This window comes from Bubalus kerabau, chromosome 2 (genome assembly GCF_029407905.1).
Source record: "Bubalus kerabau isolate K-KA32 ecotype Philippines breed swamp buffalo chromosome 2, PCC_UOA_SB_1v2, whole genome shotgun sequence".
Taxonomy (NCBI): Eukaryota; Metazoa; Chordata; class Mammalia; order Artiodactyla; family Bovidae; genus Bubalus; species Bubalus kerabau.
The window spans coordinates 46,697,760-46,719,874 of NC_073625.1; the positions used below are offsets into that span (position 1 = coordinate 46,697,760).

Genomic DNA, 22,115 nt, shown 5'->3' on the forward strand with positions numbered 1-22,115 from the left:
ATTCCACCCTCCCATTCATCTTCCCACTACCCTCCCACCTTCCTCCCACCACCCTCCCAATCACTTTCACATCCATTCTCCCATCCATCCACTCACATCCTCTCATCTACCTTCCCACCATCCTTACAGCACGCTCCCATCATCCTCCCACCATCCTCCCATTCACCTTCCATCCACCCCCCATCCACCTTCCCACCATCCTCTCACCCATCCTCCCATCTCTCCTCCTATCCACCCACACTCTCATCACCCCTCTCTTTGCTTCCCTCCCTTCATGTCTTTCCTTCCATATAGCATTTATTGAGGGTCTACTGTGGGATGCAGTAGACATTGGTGATGCAATAATGAACATGGCACAGCGACCCTTTTTCCAAAGGGGTGCAGATATGGAAGCCATATGTTGTCCCTCTATCATTCTTTGGATGAAATCTCACCCAGAATCACAACACAGAAAGCCAATAAATCCTAGATACCCTAGAGGTCCAAAAGGTCAAGTTTATAAACCACAGATCGAGCTAGATGCTCCCATTTTGTGTATAAGAAAACAGGTTCATCCAACTCGATCCCACTCCACAGGGGTGGGAAGATGAATGGAAGGGTGGATTGGAGGGAGGTGGGTAGGAGATGGGAGAGTGGTGGGAGGGTGGTGGGCGGGTGGTGGGAGGGAGGTGGGAGGGTGGTGGGAGGGTGGTGGGAGGGTGGTGGGGGGTAGGTGGGCCGGTGGTGGGAGGGGGGTGAGCGGATGGTGGGAGGATTGTGGAGGGAGGTGGGAGGGTGGTGGGTGGGAGGTGGGAGGGTGGTGGGAGGTTGGTGGGTGGGAGGACGGAGGGTGGTGGCAGGGTGGTGGGCGGGAGCTGGGAGAGTAGTGGGCGGGTGGTGGGATGGTGGTTGGAGGGTGGTGGGCGGGAGGTGAGACGGTTGAGGCACAGAACTCCGCTTTCCTCTCGAGTTGTTCATGGGGTGTCAGGCCACTTGTCGAGTTTTATTTGGAACCTGTGCCTTTTTCCAGAGGATGCAACTGGGGTGTCAGTGCCCTTTCATGTTTTGACTTCATCCTCGGGGTTACATTCGAAGAGGTGCCCGGGCATCGGGACTTACCTTGAGTGGATGGGGAAATCAGTGTCTTTCGGAATGTTGCACAATCCACGAGGCTTCCTCTCGAGTTTCAATGTGAGACCGGCCTCCTCCTGAGGTGCAACGAGAAGGTCGGGATCCCTTTACAGACAAAGCAGGAGAATCGACCCTCATGTTGAGATCAGGAGGAGAGAAAGGGATCAGATTAAGTTGTTCCAGGAAACTCGGTGTTCCTCTCGAGTGAGACTGGTATGTTGGGGAACATTTGGAGTTACATCAAGGGTGTCAAGTACTGTTTAGAAATTCAAGAGGGAACGTGGGATTTGTCTCGAGACGCTGCAGCGGGAAAGGGCCTCATCTGGAGATGACGGGAGAACCTCGTGGTTTATCTGGAGTTGCGGCCCGATTCTCAAGTAATGATTGGGAACTCAGGGAGACTCTCGTGTTGCCCCAGGGAAGTCCAATCTCCATTCGAGTTGTGAGGGGGAGCTGGGGATTGCTGTCGAGTCACTGCAAGGTAAATAGCCCTCATCTAGGCTTGCGTCCAGAAACTCCGTGTTCCTCTCAAGTGGTGACAGGGATCTCAGGGTTGCATTTAAGGTTAACCTGGGGAGTCAGGCCTCGTCTTGAGTTGAAGCAAAGAACTCCGCTCTCCTCTCAAGTTTTGACGGGTATCTCTTGGATCCCATTGAGTGGCCTAATTGGAGTCAAGCCTCTTGTGGAGTTTTGAGAGGGGACTCAGGATTGCTCTCTAGACCCTGCAGGAAGAAAAGGGCCTCATCTCGCGATGAGGGGGAATCTTGTGGTTTTTCTCGAGCTGCAGGCGACGTTTGGTGTTTCTCTCGAGTTATGTCGGGGAGCTCAGGGAGCCTCTCATGTGGCCCCAGGGAAGTCCAGTCTCCATTCGACTTGCGAGGGGGAGCGCGGCATTTTTCTAGAGTCATGGCAGGGGAATCGGGCCTCAAGATGCGTTGAAGGGGGAAACTCGAGATCGTTCTCGAGTTGTGGCAGGAAACCCTGGGTTCCCTCAAATTGTGGCGGTGACCTCAGGGAGCTTCTCATGGTGCCTATGGGAAGTCAGGTATACTGTGGAGTTTGGAGGGGCCTCTTGGGACTCCACTGGGTTTGGTGCAATGGAAGAGGGCCTCATCTCGAGTTCAGGCGGGAACCTCAGTGTTCCTCTCCTGCTCTGATGTGGGTCTCTAGGTGTGTATGTTATTTCAAACAGGAAGTCAGTTATCGACTTGTGTGGAGGCATGGAACTCTGCTTTCCTCTCGAGTTGTCAAAGGGGTTCAGGCCTCCAGGCGAGTTGAATTTGGGACCTGGGGCTCTTTTTGGATTAGTAACTGGGGCATCAGAACTCCCTTCGTGTTGTGAGTTGATTCTCGGCTGACATTCAAATCCGTGCAAGGGAATCAGGCCTGATCTTGAGTGCTTGGGGAAACACGTGTCTTTCAAATTGTGACAAGACTCCAGGGTTCCACTCCAGTGTCAAGTAGATACCAGCCTCCTCTGGAGATGTGACGGGGACGTTGGCATTCTTTTCCAGGAAAAGCAGGGCAATCGACCTTCATCTCGACTTGAGGAGGGGAAACAAGGCCCTTCTTGACTTGTGGCGGGAAATTCAGCGTTCCTCTCGAGTGGGGACGGGTATCTGGGGAAACGTCTGAAGTTTCCTAAAGCGTGTCAATTACCCTTTCCAATACCAAGACTGAACGTTGGCTTTCTTTGGAAACACTGAAGCATCAATGGGTCTCCTCAAGCGTGCAGGGGAGAATTCTGTGGGTTGGGTGAAGTTGTGACAGGAAGCTTAGAGTTCGTCTCGAGTTGCATGTTGACCTGGGGGACCAGCTCTTGTCTCCTCAGGGAAGTCAGATCTCCTTTGGCATTGTGAGGGGCACTTCAGGATTCCTCGTGCATCACTGCAGGGATGAATAGGGCCTCATCTCGAGTTGAGGCAGGAACCTCAGGGTTCCTCTCCATTTCTGACATCAATCTCGGGGTCTCTGTGGAGTTGGAACAGGGGAGTCAGGCCTCATCTTGTGCTGATGCACGGAAATCTGCTTGCCTCTAGAGTTCTTCATGGGGTGTCAGGCCACTTGTCGAGTTGTATTTGGAACCTGTGGCTTTTTCCAGAGGATGCAACCAGGGTGTCATTGCCCCTTAGTGTTGTGATTTCATCCTCGGGATTACATTTGAAGAGATGTCTGGGCATCGGGACTTACCTTGAGTTGACGGGGAAATCGGTGTCTTGTGGAATGAGGCACGACCCACGAGGCGTCCTCTCGAGTTTCAATGTGAGACCGGCCTCCTCCTGAGGTGCAACGGGAAGGTCAGGATCCCTTTCCAGACAAGCAGGGGAATCAACCCTCATGTCCTGATTTGGAGGGGAGAAGGGGCTCAGGTTAAGTTGTGCCAGAAAACTCGATGTTCCTCTCGAGTAAGACGGGTATGTCAGGGAACTTTTTTTGAGTTGCATCAAGTGTGTCAAGTACCCTTTCGAATTTCAAGAGGGAACATGGGATTTCTCCCGAGACGCTGCAGTGGAAAAGGGCCTCAACTCTCGATGACAGTGGAACCTCGTGGTTTTTCTCAAGTTGGGGCGGGATTCTCGAGTTACATCAGGGAACTCAGGGAGCCTCTTGTGGTGCCCCAGGGAAGTCCAATCTCAATTCAAGTTGTGAGGGGGAGCTGGGGATTGCTCTCGAGTCACTGCAGGACAAATAGACCTCATCTAGGCTTGTGTCCAAAAACTCCATGTTCCTCTCCAATGGCAACAGGGATCTCAGGGTTGCATTCAAGATTCACCCATGGACTCACACCTCGTCTCAAGTTGAAGCAAAGAACTCCGCTGTCCTCTCGAGTTGCGACGAGTATCTCTTGGTGCCCATTGAGTGGCCTAAAGGGAGTCAAGCCTCCTTTGGAGTTTTGAGAAGGGACTCACGATTGCTCTCTAGGCCCTGCAGGAAAAGAAGGGCCTCATCTCTCGATGACGGGGGAATCTCGTGGTTTTTCTCTAGCTGTGACATGACGTGTGGGGTTTCTCTCGATTTACGATGGGGAACCCAGAGAGCCTCTAGTGTGGCCCCAGTGAAGTCCAGTCTCCATTCGAGTTGGGAGCGGGAACGTGGCATTGCTCTAGAGTCTTGGCACGGGAATCTGGCCTAAAGACACGTTGAAGAGGGAATCTCAAGGTCTTTCTCGAGTTAAGGCAGGAAACCATGGGTTCCCTAGACTTATGACAGTGATCTCATGTAGCTTCTGATGGTGCCAAGGGAAGTCAGGAATACTGTGGAGTTGGGAGGGGCCTCTTGGGACTCCACTAGGGTCGGCACAATGGAAGAGGGCCTCATCTCTTGTTGATATGGGAACCTCACGATTCGTCTTCTGTTCTGATGTGTTTCTCGGGGTGTGTTTGCTGTTTCAAACAGGGAGTCAGATCTCGACTTGTGTGGAGGCATGGAACTCTGCTTTCCTCTCTAGTTGTCAAAGGGGTTTCAGGCCTCCAGGAGAGTTGAGTTTGGGACCTAAGCCTCCTTTCGAGTTATCAACCAGGGCTTCAGAACTCCCTTCGTGTTCTGAGTTAATTCTCGGCTACATTTGAATCGGTGCAAGGGAATCAGGCCTGATCTCATGTGGATGGGGAAATACGTGGCTTTCGAATTGTGACAAGGCCCCCGGGTTCCCCTCCACTTTCAAGTAGATATCAGCTTCGTCTCGAGGTGCGACAGGGACGTCAGCATTCCTTTCCACCCAAAGCAGGGCAATCGACCCCCATCTCCACTTCAGGAGGGGAAAACAGTGCTCTTCTTGACTTGTGGTAGGAAAATCAGCATTCCTCTCGAGTGGGGACGGGTATCTGGGGAAATTTCTGGAGTTTCCTAAAGCGTGTCAAGTACCCTTTTGAGTTCCAAGAGGGAACGCGGGCTTTCTTTGGAAACGCTGCAGCCTAAAAAGGCCTCCTCAAGCATGCAGAGAATTCCGTGGGTTGTTTGGAGTTGTTGCGGGAAGCTTAGGGTTCCTCTCGAGTTGCGTGTCGACCTGGGGGACCCGCTCATGTCTCCTCAGGGAAGTTAGATCTCCTTTGGCGTTGCGAGGGCCACCTCGGGATTCCTCGTGCATTGCTTCAGGGATGAATAGGGCCTCATCTCGAGTTGAGATGGGAACCTCAGTGTTCCTCTCCATTGCATTTCTGACATCAACCTCGAGGTCTTTGAGGAGTTGGAACAGGGTAGTCAGGCCTCATCTTGTGTTGAGGCATGGAACTCCGCTTGCCTCTCGAGTTGTTCATGGGGTGTCAGGCCACTTGTCAAGTTGTATTTCGAACCTGCGGCTTTTTCCAGAGGATGCAACTGGGCTGTCAGTGCCCTTTCATGTTCTGACTTCATCCTTGGGGTTACATTTGAAGAGGTGCCCGGGCATCAGGACTTACCTTGAGTGGACGGGGAAATTGGTGTCATTTGGAATGTGGCACGACCCACGAGGCGTCCTCTTGAATTTCAATGTGAGACCGGCCTCCTCCTGAGATGTGACGGGAAGGTCAGGATCGCTTTCTAGACAAAGCAGGGGAATCGACCCTCATGTTGAGATCAGGAGGAGAGAAAGGGATCAGATTAAGTTGTTCCGGGAAACTCGGTGTTCCACTCGAGTTAGACTGGTATGTCAGGGAACTTTTGGAGTTACATCAAGGGTGTCAATTACTGTTTCAAATTTCAACAGGAAATGTGGGATTTGTCTCGAGATGCTGCAGCGGGAAAGGGCCTCATCTCGTGATGACGGGGGAACCTCGTGGTTTTTCTGGAGTTGCAGCAGGATTCTCGAGTTACAACAGGGAATTCAGGGAGCCTCTCGTGTTGTCCCAGGGAAGTCCAATCTCCATTCGAGTTGCGAGGGGGAGCTGGGGATTGCTGTGGAGTCACTGCAGGGCAAATAGACCTCATCTAGGCTTGTGTCCAGAAACTCCGTGTTCCTCTCCAATGGTGACAGGGATCTCAGGGTTGCATTCAAGGTTCAACCGGGGAGTCAGGCCTTGTCTTGATTTGAAGCAAAGAACTCCACTCTCCTCTCGAGTTGTGATGGGCATTTGCCAGGGTCCAGCCCCGGCAGATCCAGGGAATTCAAAGGTGAGATGGTGTCGGCGTTCAGGATATGAGAGAATTAAAGATATAAAGATTGGTTAAATAAGGATAGCTCAGTGAGAAAATTCAGTGGAGGAAAGATGCTGAATATCTTGATTTACGTGGAAAGCTAATAAAATTCCAAAATAAGGAATTCACATCACCTACATAGGCCGCAGGCGTCCTCCTGTTCTCCCAAAGGAGAGGAGACACTAAGGCCTCCCCAGTCCGATCTTAGAAGCCCAGGCAAAATTAGTAGGCTTGAGGAGCCTCCATGCTCCAGATGGAAATTCAGCCAGAAGGTGAGAGAAAGAACGACATGGGGAGACCAAGCTTTGGTAAACAAGGCCCACACTTTATTTTCCAAAGTAGTTTTTATACCTTAAGTTGTGCTTAGAGTATAATGAGGGAAAGGGTAAAGTTAGCAGTAAGCCAGGCTTTCTCCCTACAAACTTATCATAATCAAAAGTTTTGGTAAATTACATCATCTTCTGGCCAAGAGGCCTGTTAACATTTTAAGATCCTTTCTTCAGAAAACTTATTTTTCTCTAAAGTTGATTATTCTAAAGTCAGGCACCATGCTCCAAAAGCATTAGATAAAGTTGAATTCCTATAGGGCAAAGGCATGGTGGGCTATAACAAGAAAATAATTAACTCAAGGGTCCAAGGTTACAAACATTAAGGCTACTACTTATATTCCTATACACCAACTCTGTTAATCAATACACTGCGAGGAACACAGTAGGTAAGGGATATGGAAACAGCAGCAAACATTTGCCCAACAAGTGAAAAACCCTTCACCAATACAATTTCTAATCAATCTTTTAACTGCTCAAAGGAATCTGTATTTAGACAGTTTAGAACATCACATGCCTCTCATGGTTGGGAGACTGTGAACAATCGCATGTGGCCGGAATAATCTTCAGAGGAGTTTGTAGGTTGAAACACTCTTATCACACCCAGGAGCTATATCAACTGGAGCTGTAAGTTAACTCTTTTTCAGAGAGAGGTGGTGGGGGACAGCCCCCTGTAAAGTCAGAGGTGTAGGTGAGAGCACAAAGCAGTAAAGTAGGCAGACTCTGGTTTTGGGAGTATATGCTCGAGAATTTTCAGGGGGACTCCTGAGGCTTGATTCCACCTTTGCTTATGCCAAGCCTCCTTCCTCATGACCTTTGCCATGGGCAGAGTTCCTCACGCTGGGTCCCGGCATCTCCCCCTTTTTTATTTCTTAAAACACCCAATGCAGCTCAGTCACGAGCTTCTGAATGTTCTGCCGAAGAATCCTGACAATACAAGGAAGAATGATTATGAGTAGCAAAAATAGAGCACCAGCCTCAACATAACTAAAGATATTAGACAGAATGTTTTTTTTTTCCCTGAAATGAAGTTAGAGAAAGTGTGAAAAAAGTTATTAGCTGCTCCCGCGGTGGTAAAATCCAGTCGAGAGTGTTCCAAGGTCTGTATTTGATTATGAAGTTTCCCTAAGTCCAGGCCAATGTCAGAGCTGTTCCAAACACCTGAAATATGATTTTTAATTTTTTCCAATTCATAATCTGTCTCGTTTACATTTAAAGATGTCACACATATCCACCAGTAATCAGCGTGGCATGACAGAGCCATTTTCACCTTTAAAGCCTGTTACTCAGTCCCAATATGCATTATTGCCTCCTCCAAGGCATCTACCCTCATCTCCAACTTTCTGTCTATAACTTCCTGTGTTGCTAGAGTTAGAGAAATATTTTTAGACATGATATCAACATATTGGGCAGTATGCACTTGTTGAGTCAATGATTTTGCTGCTGCAGTAACAGAAATAATTGCTGCTATTAAAGCTGTTATTCCTAAAATAAGTAAGCCCACAAATCGCCGTTGTCGCATTAAATCTTGTAGTTGTTGTAACACGGCGAGGCTGTAATTGTCATACCAGTGGCTAGTCACGGTCACAGGTATCATGAGATAGGATGGGTGTTGTAACACCACAAAAGAGCAGACATTATATTTTGGGGTCAAACAAGATGAAAGCATACATTGTTCACAAGTTACTATATTAGGTCCACCTGAATAATTCATGCATACATTAAGTCTCTTGGAGTCATTAGTAAAAAGAAAAACATAAGGGGAGGGTAGACAAGCTAAAACAGAAGAATTGCTATCTGGGAGGTATAAGGAAACAGGAGCAGTAGCAGCAAGGGCTCTCCAAATTTCAGGTTGCCAATAGGTCTGTTTCTTAGTTGTATAAGACAGCATAGGAGGAACAAATTGATTATGATGCCATCTAGTGGCATGTATTGGCCAAGGAAGAGGAATCCTATCCCAATTCTCGAATCTGCCCTCAAATGTATCATCAGCCAATGGATCCTCACCTGGATTCAGGTTGCTCCAGTCCTGAATAGTATAATCTCCACCTCCTGGTATCCTATAATCAATCCTTGAATCATAAGTACAAGATGTCCAAGTCGGACACCCTGTACGACTGTCTATGGTGTTCCATATTTTGTCTGAAGGAGCAACCTTATAACAATTCGGATATTTTGGTGGAGATTTGAAATGCAGGGTTACATAGGGGTCAAGAATCCCGGGCATACGAGCCAATAATACCCAAGCTGACGTAGAGACCAGGAATCTGTTATAATTACTTTTTTAGAGGCCCCAACACATCCTTCTTTGGTGGTGGTAATAAAGCTTCTAGGATCATTGGGGAAGTTAAAGCAAACAGGGAAATCGTCTGTTAATCCCCTGAAGGTATAATTGAAGTTAATAGGATATTTATCTCTAGTGTAAGAAGTATAGGATCCTCCCAAAATCTGAGGTTGGTCTGTGTTGACCCGTATAGGCTCATTATTCCAATTAACAACTTGGAAAGTTGGAGGAACTGGGAGATATGTCCAATATTTGGTTGGAATAGGAGAGGCACTTACCTGGCAGGAAAGCAAAGCAAGCATGGCAATAAACATTTTCTCAGGAGAAGCTGGAGATCCTTGTAAGGAAGCTATTCCCCGTGCCTGGTGGCAGAGTATTTTCATTTGTCCCCAGGTGGGTATGGGGGCGTGCTGAGTCACCCCAGTCAGGCAACCTGGCATCTTCCTGTGGGGCAGGGGATCTGGGGGAGTAATATCCTGTAGGTGAAGTTGAGACATCTGCTTGGTGGGCAGATCCGTTCCTTGCTCATCCGGGATCTCTGATGTCAGTTGTTCCGATGCTGGTGGCGTTTCTCGTGCTGGCAGGGGGAGCGAAGGTAGAGGAGGTCCCTTCCTTTTTCGGAGTCATGGCGGCCAGGGAATCCGATATCCCGAGGGGCTGAGACATGGTGAATCAATATGTCTGGAACCCAAATTGGAGAATTTGCGTCCTGTGGAAAAATGCAAGCATATCCTCGACTGCTGGTTAACAATGGGTTGGGACCTTTCCATTGTCCAGAGAAGAGATCCTTCCATTTAACTAATGGTTTTGCATTCAATTGCTCTGGGCACCCGTGGCGAAGCATTGCAGTAGTTCCGGCTGAATCAGTATTTAAAATATTTATTATGAAAAGAACATGTTGCAAGATTTGATGGGGAGAACTATACTTAAGCTCCTCTTCTTTTAGTTTTTGAATTTGGATTTTTAATGTTTGATGTGCTCTTTCCACAATGGCCTGTCCCTGGGGATTATAAGGGATGCCAGTATTAGGTTTAATTTGAAACTTTATACAAAATTCCTGAAAAGACTTAGAAGTGTAAGCAGGGGCATTATCAGTTTTCAGAGCTTTTGGCAAGCCCAAATATGAAAAACAAGTAAAGAGATGTATCACATCTTTAACTGCCTCTCCAGTATGAGCAGTTGCAATAATAACGTGAGAAAAGGTATCAACAGTTACATGAACAAAAGACAGTTTTCCAAATGAAGAGACATGAGTTACATCCATCTGCCAGAGTGCGTTAAGTTTGAGACCACAAGGATTAACTTCCATAGGTAGACTATTATAAACAGTGGGGCAGTGTAAGCAAGAATGCACAATCTCTTGAGCAGTCTCTCTGGGAATTTGGAATTGACATCTTAAGGCCATAGCATTTTGGTGATGAAGTAAATAAGAGGCTCAGGCCTCCTAAATCACAGTAGCCACTGTATTTCTGGTTAGTGAGTCAGCCAAATCATTAAAGGCATTTAAAGGGCCGGGCAATCCAGAATGAGCCCAAAAGTGTCCAGTGAAAAATATTTTATTTCTTTTCCAAATTTGTTGCTGTAATTTACTTAACAAATGAAATATGGCAGTCTTATTTTCAAGCAAAACCATAGTTTCCATGTGTGGAAACAGCCTGACTACATACTGAGAATCAGAATAAAGGTTAAATTCCTCATCTGCAAACATAGCAAAAGCCTCTATGACTGCTGTTATTTCAGCTCTTTGAACTGAAGTTTCCTGTGTTTCTAAAACTTTCTGATGATTTTTAGTAACTAAGGAGGCTTTACTGTTTGCTGACCCATCAGTAAAGGCTATCTGAGCATTTGGAATAGGAGACTGTTTGCACATGACGGGAAAAATAACTGGATGTTTAGACATAAAATTCAGCAAAACATGCGAGGGTAAATGATGCAAAATTTGACCACAATAATTTCCAATGGCAATCTCCCAATCCTCATCAAACATTAGAAAAGCATCAAGTTGTTCTTTATTATATGGAATTACAATCTCTGATGGCTCTTTAATGAACAATTCAATGCTCCACTTTCTTCCTTTTAATATCAACGTAGCTATCAATCCTAGATAAGAAGCTACTACTTTTTTAGCTTGGGCGGGGAGATGAGCCCATTCTAGGGGGCCATTTTGCCATAAGACTCCCGTAGGCGCAGTTGGAGTAGCTAGGCAAAGGAATTGTCAGTTTTCTTGTAAATCAATTCTTTTTACATAGCTATCAGATAAGGCTGCTTCTACTTTGTCTAAAGCCTCCCGAGCCTCAGCAGTTAATTTTCTTTTAGAAGTTGGGTCAGGATCACCACGTAAAATATTAAAAAGAGGCTTTAATTCAGCAGTGGTTAATTTTAAATAGGGTCTAATCCAATTAATATCACCTAAAAGTTTTTGATAATCATTTAAAGTAACAAGGTGATCTTTTCTTAATTGTAATGGGGCATGAGTCACTGTTTCTGAATTGATAATCTGTCCTAAGTAAGTTATGGGCGGATTGACCTGAATTTTCTCTGGGGCAATTTTTAAGCCTCTGGCTGTCAATGCCTGGGTCAAATCTTGGAGGACAGTTTGTAAATGAGTTCTATCAGGATGAGCTATTAAAATGTCATCCATATAGTGAATCATATAGACTTGTTCATATTTAGCTCTAACATCTTCTAAAGCAGCATTAGCAAATTTTTGACATAGGGTGGGGCTATTTTTCATTCCCTGAGGCAAAACCTTCCATAGAAACCATAAATAAGGCTGCTTAAGATTTTCTGATGGCAGACTAAAAGCAAATCGCCTTTTATCCTCAGTATTTAAGGGAATGGTGAAAAAGCAATCTTGTAAATCAATTATAATTACATTGTGTCCCTCTGGAATGGCTGCAGGGGAAGGGAGCCCAGGTTGTAGGGCCCTCATGTCCTCCATGGTGGCATTAATGGCTCTTAAATCCTGTAAAAGTCTCCATTTACCAGATTTTTTCTTAATGACAAAAATAGGAGTATTCCAAGGGCTATTGGAGGGCTCAATATTCCCCAATTCTAGTTGTTCAAAAATTAACGTTTTAGCTGTCAGTAATTTTTCTTTAGGCAGAGGCCATTGTTCTACCCACACCAGGTCTTGATATTTCCAGTAATGGGGTCGGCAGCAAAAACAATGGCCTCCATTAAAAATTTGGATACCCCAATCCAGTACATAGCTTTCGAGGAGTTGGGCAAATTGGCTCAATTATTCCTGTCTGCTGTTTACCCAATCCTTTTGAAGGATCATAACCCATATGTAGCATTTGAGAGATCACTTTATCATCAAGGCTAAAAAGTAACACTCCCATTTGAGACAGCACATCCCTTCCCCACAGGGTAAAGGGGAGTGAAGGAACTACATACGGTTGGAATGTTCCACGGGTATCATCAAATTGCCAATCTAAAATCTTTGCACTTTTAGCTACTGCAGGGGCTCTTCCTATGCCCACCAACTCATTTTCAGTAATATGGGTGGGCCAGGAGCTGGGCTAGTCTTTCCCAGAAATACAAGAAACATCTGCTCCTGTATCTAATAGTCCTACAATAGACTTGCCACTGACAAAAATAGTGCTCATAGGGTGTTTCTGAGAAATCTATTACCCAAAAACCCATATCACTAGACCCAAATCCTTTGTCCTGACTTTCATTTTGAGTAGCTGTATGCCCAATTGCAGTATGGTAAGGCAAAAGTAAAAGTTGGGCAATTCTCTGTCCCTGATGTATTTGTAAAGTTTTAGTAGGGAGTGAAATCATTATCTGAATTTCTCCTGTATAATCTGAATCAATTACTCCAGGAATAATTGTAAGACCTTGCATAGCTAAGGAACTTCTGCCTAATATAATTCCCACCAAGCCTTTCGGTAATGGACCTTTAACTCCTGTAGGGATGTTTATAGCGGGGCTATCTGGTGTTAATATTGTTGAGGTGGTGGAACTGAGCTCCAGCCCTGCACTGCCTGGGGTTGTTCTGACCAATTCTGCGACAGGACGAAGGGAATGAATGGGTTCAGTGAGGCTGCCCCAATCGTTGTCAGGGCCTGGGGCTGGCCCCTCAATCCATTTCTCGACTGCTGGTAGGGGCCCAAAAAGTTCCATTTCTATGGAATCTTGACCTACAGTCCCTTGCCCAATGATATACTCTTTGACAGCAAGAGCAGAGACCTAGGGTTCGTGGTTGGGGGTGCAGGATTTTGCAGAGCAGACACAGCCAGTGGGGCAGGTTTAGGCGGATAAGAACCAAGTGTTCTTTGAAGGCAAGCATAGAAAATGTGTCTCTCCTGGCCACAGGAAAAACAAGTTCTGGGCAAATAATTCTCACCTTGGCTTCTGGGATCACCTTGTTGTGGCTTATTCTTGTTGGTAAAAAAGGATTGGACTGCCTGCTGATAAGAATTCCCTTTTATTGCTGCAGCTATAGCAACACCTTGCAGCATGGACAGTCCTACATCTGCACATTGCCTTATATAATGAATTAGGCCTCCAGATCTTCTTATAGGGCATAAAATAGCTTGGCAGGTAGAGTTAGCATTTTCAAAAGCCAATTGTTTTGTCAATATTCCGGCTGCCTCAGAATCAGAGATTATTCTCTGGACAGCCTCTGAAAGCCATGAGACAAAGTCTTCATATGGCTCCTTTGACTTTTGTTTAATATTAGATAGAGCAGAATTTGATTCTCTACCATCGGGCAATGAGTGCCAAGCAGTAAAACCACAATCAGCTACCAGTTTTAGAGCATATTTATCTAGTTTCATCTACTCATTAAGTGTGGGGTAATCATATTTTCCAGCTAGCATACCTTCAGTGATATAGTTTAAATGTCCCTGTTGATTATTATTGGCATGCCAGTGAGCAAGATTGTCATACTCATCTTTCCAAAGTATAAAGTGTCCTCCAGACAGGCAGGCCTTAGTGACTGATTTCCAATCATGGGGTGTCAGCCATTTGCCTGCTAAGGCTCGTACCAGCTGCATTGTGTATGGGACTTTAGGCCCATACAAAGCACAAGCATCTTTAAGTTCTTTTACCAGCTTTAAAGGAACGGCTTCCCATCTGATAGTCCTTCCATTGTCAGTCGGCTCAAATATTATAGGAAAACAAGCCTTAAGTTGGGGATCAAATTTATCGTTAGGGGCAGAAAAAACACTTCCTCATGGAGCTGATAGTGAAGCTCTTCCTCCTTGATAAGGGGGTGATGTCAACGGCATAAGTCTCATATCCCTCGAAATGTATCCTATATTGCTTGGTCTAGGAGGTGATGGCAGAAGTATGGGTCCCACACACCCCGCTCTAGGAGGTGGTGGCAAAGGTATGGGTCCCATGTCTCTTGCTCTGTACTCTGGGGCTCGTTGGACTGTTTGGTGTTCAGATTTTATGGATGACTGAACTGGGGATGTCTCCTGTAAGCTCTTAGCGGCACATGGCCTAATAGGAGATATTTCTCTTAAGCTCCTTGGAGCAGATGGCCTGATGGGGGGAGTTTCTCTTAAGCTCCTTGGGGCATTTTCATTTAAAAGAGGCCAATCTTTGTCAGAGTGATATCGAGCTGCTATCTCATCTAAATCTTCATCCTGAGGGGAAAGCTGACCTTGTTTCTCTTCCCTATCTTTAATTTGTTCCTGAGCAGTCATGGCGGCTAGCATTTTTCTTAGTTGCTGATAGTCAGGTGGGTCCTCCTCTTTCTCATACTCCTCAGGTTTAACTGCAGTTTTTTCCTCACTTTCCTCTTTAAAATGTACTTTTTCAGATTCTGGGGCAGGGTCTAAATCATCTCTAATGATATTCCATAAGGAAAAAGCGTCATTAGGCACCTTTTCTGAGCCATGTTCAGCATGGTAAGTTTTCAGCTGTTTTCCTACTCTCTCCCAGGTGTCTAAGTTAACCATGCCCTCTTCTGGAAACCAGGGACAATGTTCTTGCACAAATGAAAAAAATGAATGAATAGTAGATTTTTTAACTTTAATTCCTGTGTTACTTAATAGCTGAAAAATTACTTCTATAAAGAGCTGCCTTTCATTTGATTCACTGTTACCCATGTCAGAAAGTATAGTAAAAGATTTAGTTTTAGTCTTCAGAAATAGGGTTTTACTCAACCCTTTAACACTGTCAATACTTCCCACTCCTACTCGCCCTGTCTATCCTACAGGGGGGTCTGTGGCACCCTGAGTGGGGTCCTAGCTGTCCCAAAAACTCAACACAAGGAGAAAAAGAGGGCTGATGATCCTAATTGCTCTGGGGGCGGGAGGGAACAACAGGGCTGATGACCCTAACTGCTCCGAGGGGGAACAACCAGGGATGATGACCCAGATTGTTCAGAGAGGGGAGCAATAGGGCTGATGACCCTAATTGCTCTGAGGGGGAACAACAGGGCTGATGACCCAAATTGTTCCGAGGGGGGAGCAATAGGTATGATGACCCAGTTGCTCCGAGGGGACCTACCTTTGAAAAGCCTGTCCAGGCGCCACTAGCCCGGGTCCAGCCCCGGTGGATCCAGGGAATTCGAAGGGGAGACGGCTTCAGTGATCCGGATATGATAGAATTAAAGATATAAAGAGTGGTTAAATAAGGATAGCTCAGTGAGAAAATTCAGTGGGGAAAAGAGGCTGAATAACTTGGTTTATGTGGAAAGCTAATAAAATTCCAAAATAAGGAATTTATGTCAACTACGTAGGCTGCAGGCATCCTCCCGTTCTCCTGAAGGAGAGGAGATGCTAAAGCCTCCCCAGTCAGATCTTAAAAGCCCAGGAAAAATTAGTGGGCTTGATGAGCCTCCACGCCCCAGAGGGAAATTCAGCCAGAAGATGAGAGAAAGAATGACATGGGGAGACCAAGTTTTGGTGAACAAGGCCCGCACTTTATTTTCCAAAGTAGCTTTTATACCTTAACTTGTGCATAGAGTATAATGGGGGAAGGGGTGGAGTCAGCAGTAAACCAGGCTTTCTTCCTGCAAACTTATCATATGCAAAAGTTTAAGTGAATTACATAATCTTCTGGCCAAGAGGCCTGTTAACATTTTAAGATCCTTTCTTCAGAAAACTTATTTTTCTCTAAAGTTGATTATTCTAAAGTCAGGCGCCACCCTCCAAGAGCACCAGATAAAGTTGCATTCCTATAGGGCAAAGGTGTGGTGGGCTATAACAAGAAAATAATTAACTCAAGGGTCCAAGGTTACAAACATTAAAGCTACTACTTACATTCCTATACACCAATTATATTAATCAATACACTGCCAGGGACACAGTAGGTAAGGGATATGGAAACTTAGCAGCAAACATTGGCCCAACAAGTGAAAAACCCTTCACCAATACAATTTCTAATCAATCTTTTAACTGCTCAAAGGAATCTGTATTTAGACAGTTTAGAACATCTCATGCCTCTCACGGTTCGGAGGCTGTGAACCATCACATGTGGCTGGAATAAACTTCAGAGGAGTTTGTAGGTTGAAACACTCTTATCATGCCCAGGAACTTTATCAACTGGAACTGTAAGTTAACTCTTTTTCAGAGAGAGGTGGTGGGGGAGAGCCCCCCATAAAGTCAGAGGTGTAGGTGAGAGCACAAAGCAGTAAAATAGGCAGACTCTGGTTTTGGGGGTATATGCTCGAGAATTTTCAGGGTGACTCCTGAGGCTCGATCCCGCCTTTGCGCATTCCAAGCCTCCTTCCTCACGACCTTTGCCACGGGCAGAGTTCCTCACGCTGGCTCCTGGCAGGTATCTCTTGGAGCCCATTGAATGGCCTAATGGGAGTCAAGGCTCCTGTGGAGTTTTGAGAAGGGACTCGGGATTGCTATTTAAGACCTGCAGGAAAAGAAGGGCCTCATCTCACAAAGACGGGGAAATCTCGTGGTTTTCTCGAGCTGTGGCGCGACGTGTGGGGTTTCTCTCAAGTTATGACTGGGAACTCATGGAGCCTCTCGTGTGGCCCCAGGGAAGTCCAGTCTCCATTCGAGTTGCGAGGGGGAGCACAGCATTTCTCTCAAATCATGGCAGGGGAATCCGGCCTCAAGACGCGTTGAAGGGGAAATCTCGAGGTCTTTCTTAAGTTTCGGCAGGAAACCCTGGGTTCCCTCAACTTGTGATGGTGAACTCAGGGAGCTTTTTATGGTGTCTATGGGAAATCAGAAATATTTTGGAGTAGGGAGGGGCCTCTCCGGACTCCACTGGGGTTGGTGCAATGAAAGAAGGCCTCTTCTCGAGTTGAGGCAGGAACCTCAGGGTTCCTCTCCTGTTCTGACATGGGTCTCCGGGTGTTTATGCCATTTCAAACAGGGAGTCAGGTCTCGACTTGTGTGGAGGCATGGAAATCTGCTTTCCTCTCGAGTTGTCAAAGGGGTTTCAGGCCTCCAGGTGAGTTGAATTTGGGACCTGGGGCCCTTTTCGAATTAGCAACCTGGGTATCGGAATTCCCATCGTGTTGTGAGTTGCTTCTCGTCTGACATTCAAATCGGTGCAAGGGAATCAGGCCTGATGTCGAGTTGAGGGGAAATAAGTGGCTTTCGAATTGTGACAAGACCCCAGGGTTCCCCTCCAGTGTCAAATAGATACGAGCCTCCTCTGGAGGTGCGACGGGGACGTTGGCATTTCTTCCAAGGTGAAGCAGGGCAATCGACCCTCATCTCGACTTCAGTATGGGAAAACGGGGCTCTTCTTGACTTGTGGCAGGAAACTCAGCATTCCTCTCGAGTGGGGACGGGTATCTGGGGAAACTTCTGGAGTTTCATAAAGCGTGGCAAGTACCCTTTCGAGTTCCAAGAGGGAACGTGGGCTTTCTTTGGAAATGCTTCAACGTACAAGGGCCTCCTCAAGCGTGCAGGGGACAATATCGTGGTTTGCGTGGAGTTGTGGCGGGAAGCTTATGCTTCCTCTCAAGTTGTGTGTCGACCTGGGGGACCTGCTTGTGTCTCCTCATGGAAGTTAGATCTCCTTTGGCATTGCAGGGGCACCGCAGGATTCCTTGAACATCGCTGCAGGGATGAATAGGGCCTCATCTCGAATTGAGGTGGGAACCTCTGGGTTCCTCTCCATTTCTGACATCGACTTCAGGGTCTCTGCGGAGTTGGAACAGGAGAGTCAGGCCTCGTCTTATGTTGAGGTGAGGAACTCCGCTTGCCTCTCGAGTTGTTCATGGGCTGTCACGCCCCTTGTTGAGTTGTATTTGGAACCTGCGGCTTTTTCCGGAGGATGCAACTGGGGTGTCAGTGCTCCTTCGTGTTGTGACTTCATCCCAGGATGTCATTTGAAAAGTTGCCCTGGCATTAAGAATTACCTTGAATGGATGGGGAAATCAGTGTCTTTTGAAATGTGGCATGACCCACGAGGCTTCCTCTCAAGTGTCAATGTGAGACCTGCCTCCTCCTGAGGTGCGAAGGGAAGGTTGGGATCCCATTCCAGACAAAGCAGGGGAATCGACCCTCATGTCGAGATCAGGAGGGGAGAAGGGGCTCAGATTAAGTTGTGCAGGGAAACTCGGTGTTCCTCTCGAGTGAGACCGGTATGTCAGGGAGCATTTTGAGTTGCATCAAGGGTGTCAAGTACCATTTCAAATTTCAAGAGAGAACGTGGGATTTCCCTCGAGACACTGCAGTGGGAAACAGCCTTATCTCGCGATGATGGGGGAACCTTGTGGTTTTTCTCGAGTTGCAGCAGGATTCTCGAGTTATGACAGGGAATTCAGGGATCCTCCTGTGTTGCCCTAGAGAAGTGCAATCTCCATTCAAGTTGCGAGGGGCAGCTAGGGACTGCTCTCGAGTCACTGCAGGGCAAATAGACCTCATCTAGGCTTGTGTCCAGAAACTCCGTGTTCCTCTCCAGTGGTGACAGGGATCTCGGGGTTGCATTCAAGGTTCACCCGGGGAGACAGGCCTCATCTCGAGTGGAAGCAAAGAACTCCCATCTCCTCTCGAGTTGCAACAGGTATCTCTTGGAGCCCATTGAGTGCCCTAATGGAGTCAAGCCTCCTATAAAGTTTTGAGAGGTGACTCAGGATTGCTTTCTAGGCCCTGCAGGAAAAGAAGGACCTCATCTCGCGATGACCAGGGAATCTCATGGTTTTTCTCTAGCTGTGGCGTGACATGTGGAGTTTCCCTTAGTTATGATGGGGAACTCAGGAAACCTTTCGTATAGCCCCAGGGAAGCCCAGTCTCCATTCTAGTTGTGAGAGGGAGCGCAGCATTACTCTTGAGTTATGGCAGGGCAATGGGGCCTCAAGACGCATTGAAGGGGGAATCTCGAGGTCTTTCTCAAGTTGCAGTAGGAAACCCTGGGTTCCCTCGACTTGTGATGGTGACTTTAGGGAGCTTCTCATGGTACCTATGGGATATCAGGAATACTATGGAGTTGTGAGGGGCCTCTGGGGACTCCACTGGGATCTGTGCAATGGAAGAGGGCCTCATCTCGAATTGAGGTGGAAATCTCATGGTTCCTCTCTTGTTCTGATGTGGGTCTCGGGGTGTGTATGCCCTTTCAGAGAGGGAGTCAGATCTCAACTTGTGTGAAGGCATGGAACTCTGCTTTCCTCTCGAGTTGTCAAAGGGATTCAGGCCTCCAGGAGAGTTGAATTTGGGACTGGGACTCTTTGCGGATTAGCAACCGGGACATCAGAACTCCCTTCATGTTGTGAGTTGATTCTCGGCTAACATTCAAATCAGTGCAAGGGAATCAGGCCTGATGTCGAGTGGATGGTGAAATACGTGGCTTTTGAATTATAACAAGACCCCCAGGTTCCCCTCCATTGTCAAGTAGATACCAGCCTCCTCTCGAGGTGTGACGGGGACGTCAGCATTCCTTTCCAGGCGAAGCAGGGCAAACGACCCTCATCTCGACTTGAGGAGGGGAAAACGGGGCTCTTCTTAACTTGTGGTTGGAAACTCAATATTCCTCTCGAGTTGGGACGGTATCTGCAGAAACTTCTGGAGCTTCATAAAGCTTGTCAAGTACCCTTTCGAGTTCCAAGAGTGAACGTTGGCTTTCTTTTGAAACACTGCAGCGTCAATGGGCCTACTCAAGCATGCAGGGGAGAATTCTGTGGGTTGTGTGGAGTTGTGGCAGGAAGCTTAGGGTTCCTCTCGAGTTGTGTGTCGACCTGGGGGACCTGCTCGTGTCTCCTCAGGGAAGTCAGATCTCCTTTGGCTTTGTGATTGGCACCTCGGGATTTCTCATGCATTGCTCCAGGGATCGATAGGGCCTCATCTCGAGTTAAGGTGGGGACCTCAGTGTTCCACTCCATTTCTGACATTGATCTTGGTGTCTCTGCATAGTTGGAACAGAGACTCTGTCTTGTGTTGAGGCATGGAACTCTGCTTGCCTCTCGAGTTGTTCATGGGTTGTCAGGCCACTTGTCAAGTTGTATTTGGAACCTGCAGCTTTTTCCAGAGGATGCAACCAGGGTGTCAGTGCCCCTTCGTGTTTTGACTTCATCCTCAGGGTTACATTCGAATAGGTGCCCGGGCATCGGGACTTAACTTGATTGGACTGGGAAATCGGTGTCTTCTGGAATGTGGCATGACCCACGAGGCTTCCTCTCGAGTTTCAATGTGAGACAGGCCTCCTCCTGAGGTGCGTCAGGAAGGTCGGGATCCCTTTCCAGACAAAGCAGGGGAATCGACCCTCATGTCGAGATAAGGAGTGGAGAAGGGGCTCAGATTACGTTATGCATCAAAACTTGGTGTTCCTGTAGATTGAGACCATTATTTCGGGTACTTTTTTAGTTTCATCAAGGGTGTCACGTAACGTTTTGAATTTCAAGAGGCAACGTGGGATTTCTCTCGAGATGCTGCATTGGGAAAGGGCCTCATCTCGCGATGATGGGGCAACCTAGTAGTTTTCTCGAGTTGCGGCATGACTCTCGAGTTACGACGGGGAACTCAAGGAGCCTCTCGTGGTGCCCCAGGGAAGTCCAATCTCCCTTCGAGTTGTGAGGGGGAGATGGGGATTGCTCTCGAATCACTGCAGGGCAAATAAACCTCATCTACGCTTTTGTCCAGAAACTTCGTGTTCCTCTCCAGTGACGACAGGGATCTTGGGGTTGCATTCAAGGTTCACCTGGGGAGTCAGGCCTCGTCTCAAGTGTAAACAAATAACTCCTCTCTCGAGTTGCGATGGGTACCTCTAGGAGCACACTGATTGGCCTAAAGGGGGTCAAGCCTCCTGTGGAGTTTTGATAGGGGCCTCGGGATTGCTCTCTAGGCCCTGCAGGAAAAGAAGGGCCTCATCTCCTGATGCCAGGGGAATCTCGTGGTTTTTCTCAACCTGGGGCACAACATGTTGGGTTTCCCTTGAGTTACGACAGGGAACTCAGAGAGCCTCTAGTGTGGCCCCAGGGAAGTCCAGTCTCCATTAGAGTTTCGAGGGGGAGCACGGCATTGTTCTTGAGTCACAGCAGGGGAATCGGGCCTCAATATGTGTTGAAGGGGGAATCTCGAGGTCTTTCTTGAGTTGCAGCAGGAAACCCTGGGTTCCCTCCACTTGTGACAGTGACCTCAGGGAGCTTCTCATGGTTCCTATGGGAAGTCAGGAATACTGTGGAGTTGGGAGGGGCCTCTTGGGACTCCACTGGGGTCGGTGCAATGGAAGAGGGCCTCATCTCGAGTTGAGGAGGGGAAAACGGGGCTCTTCTTGACTTGTGGTTGGAAACTCACTGTTCCTCTAGACTGGGGACGTGTATATGGGGAAACTACTGGAGTTTCGTAAAGCGTGTCAAGTACCTTTTCGAGTTCCAAGAGGCAACATGTGCTTTCATTGGCATCACTGCAGCGTAAAAGGGCGTCCTCAAGCATACGGCAGAGAATTCCGTGGCTGGCGTTAAGTTGTGGTGGGAATTTAGGGTTCCTATCTAGTTGCGAGTTGACCTGGGGGACCCGCTCGTGTATCTTCAGGAAGTCATATCTCATTTGGCGTTGTAAGGGGCACCACGGGATTCCTCGGGAATCACTGCAGGGATGAATAGGGCCTCATCTCAAATTGAGGCAGGAACCTCAGGGTTCCTCTCCAATTGTGACATTGATCTCGGGGTCTCTGCGGAGTTGGAACAGGGTAGTCAGGCCTCGTCTTGTGTTGAGGCATGGAACTCTGTTTGCCTCTCCAGTTGTTCATGGGGTGTCAGGCCACTTGTCGAGTTGTATTTGGAATCTGCGGCTTTTTCCGGAAGATGCAACTAGGGTGTCAGTGCCCCTTCCTGTTGTGACTTCGTCCTCGTGGTTACATTAGAAGAGGTGCCCGGGCATCAGGACTTACATTGAGTGGATGGGGAAATC

At 47.4% G+C, this 22,115-nt stretch overlaps 1 protein-coding gene across 1 annotated transcript in view; it reads right to left on the bottom strand.

Annotated features, from left to right (window-relative positions):
* Nucleotides 1–14,495, bottom strand: part of LOC129644410 (endogenous retrovirus group K member 25 Env polyprotein-like) — a 73,578-nt gene extending 59,083 nt beyond the window's left edge. The window contains 4 exon segments of the mRNA XM_055570057.1: nt 5,508–5,596; nt 7,759–8,810; nt 8,813–9,409; nt 14,453–14,495. Coding sequence (XP_055426032.1) covers nt 5,508–5,596; nt 7,759–8,810; nt 8,813–9,409; nt 14,453–14,495 — 1,781 coding nt within the window.
* Nucleotides 14,496–22,115: the final 7,620 nt, after the last annotated feature.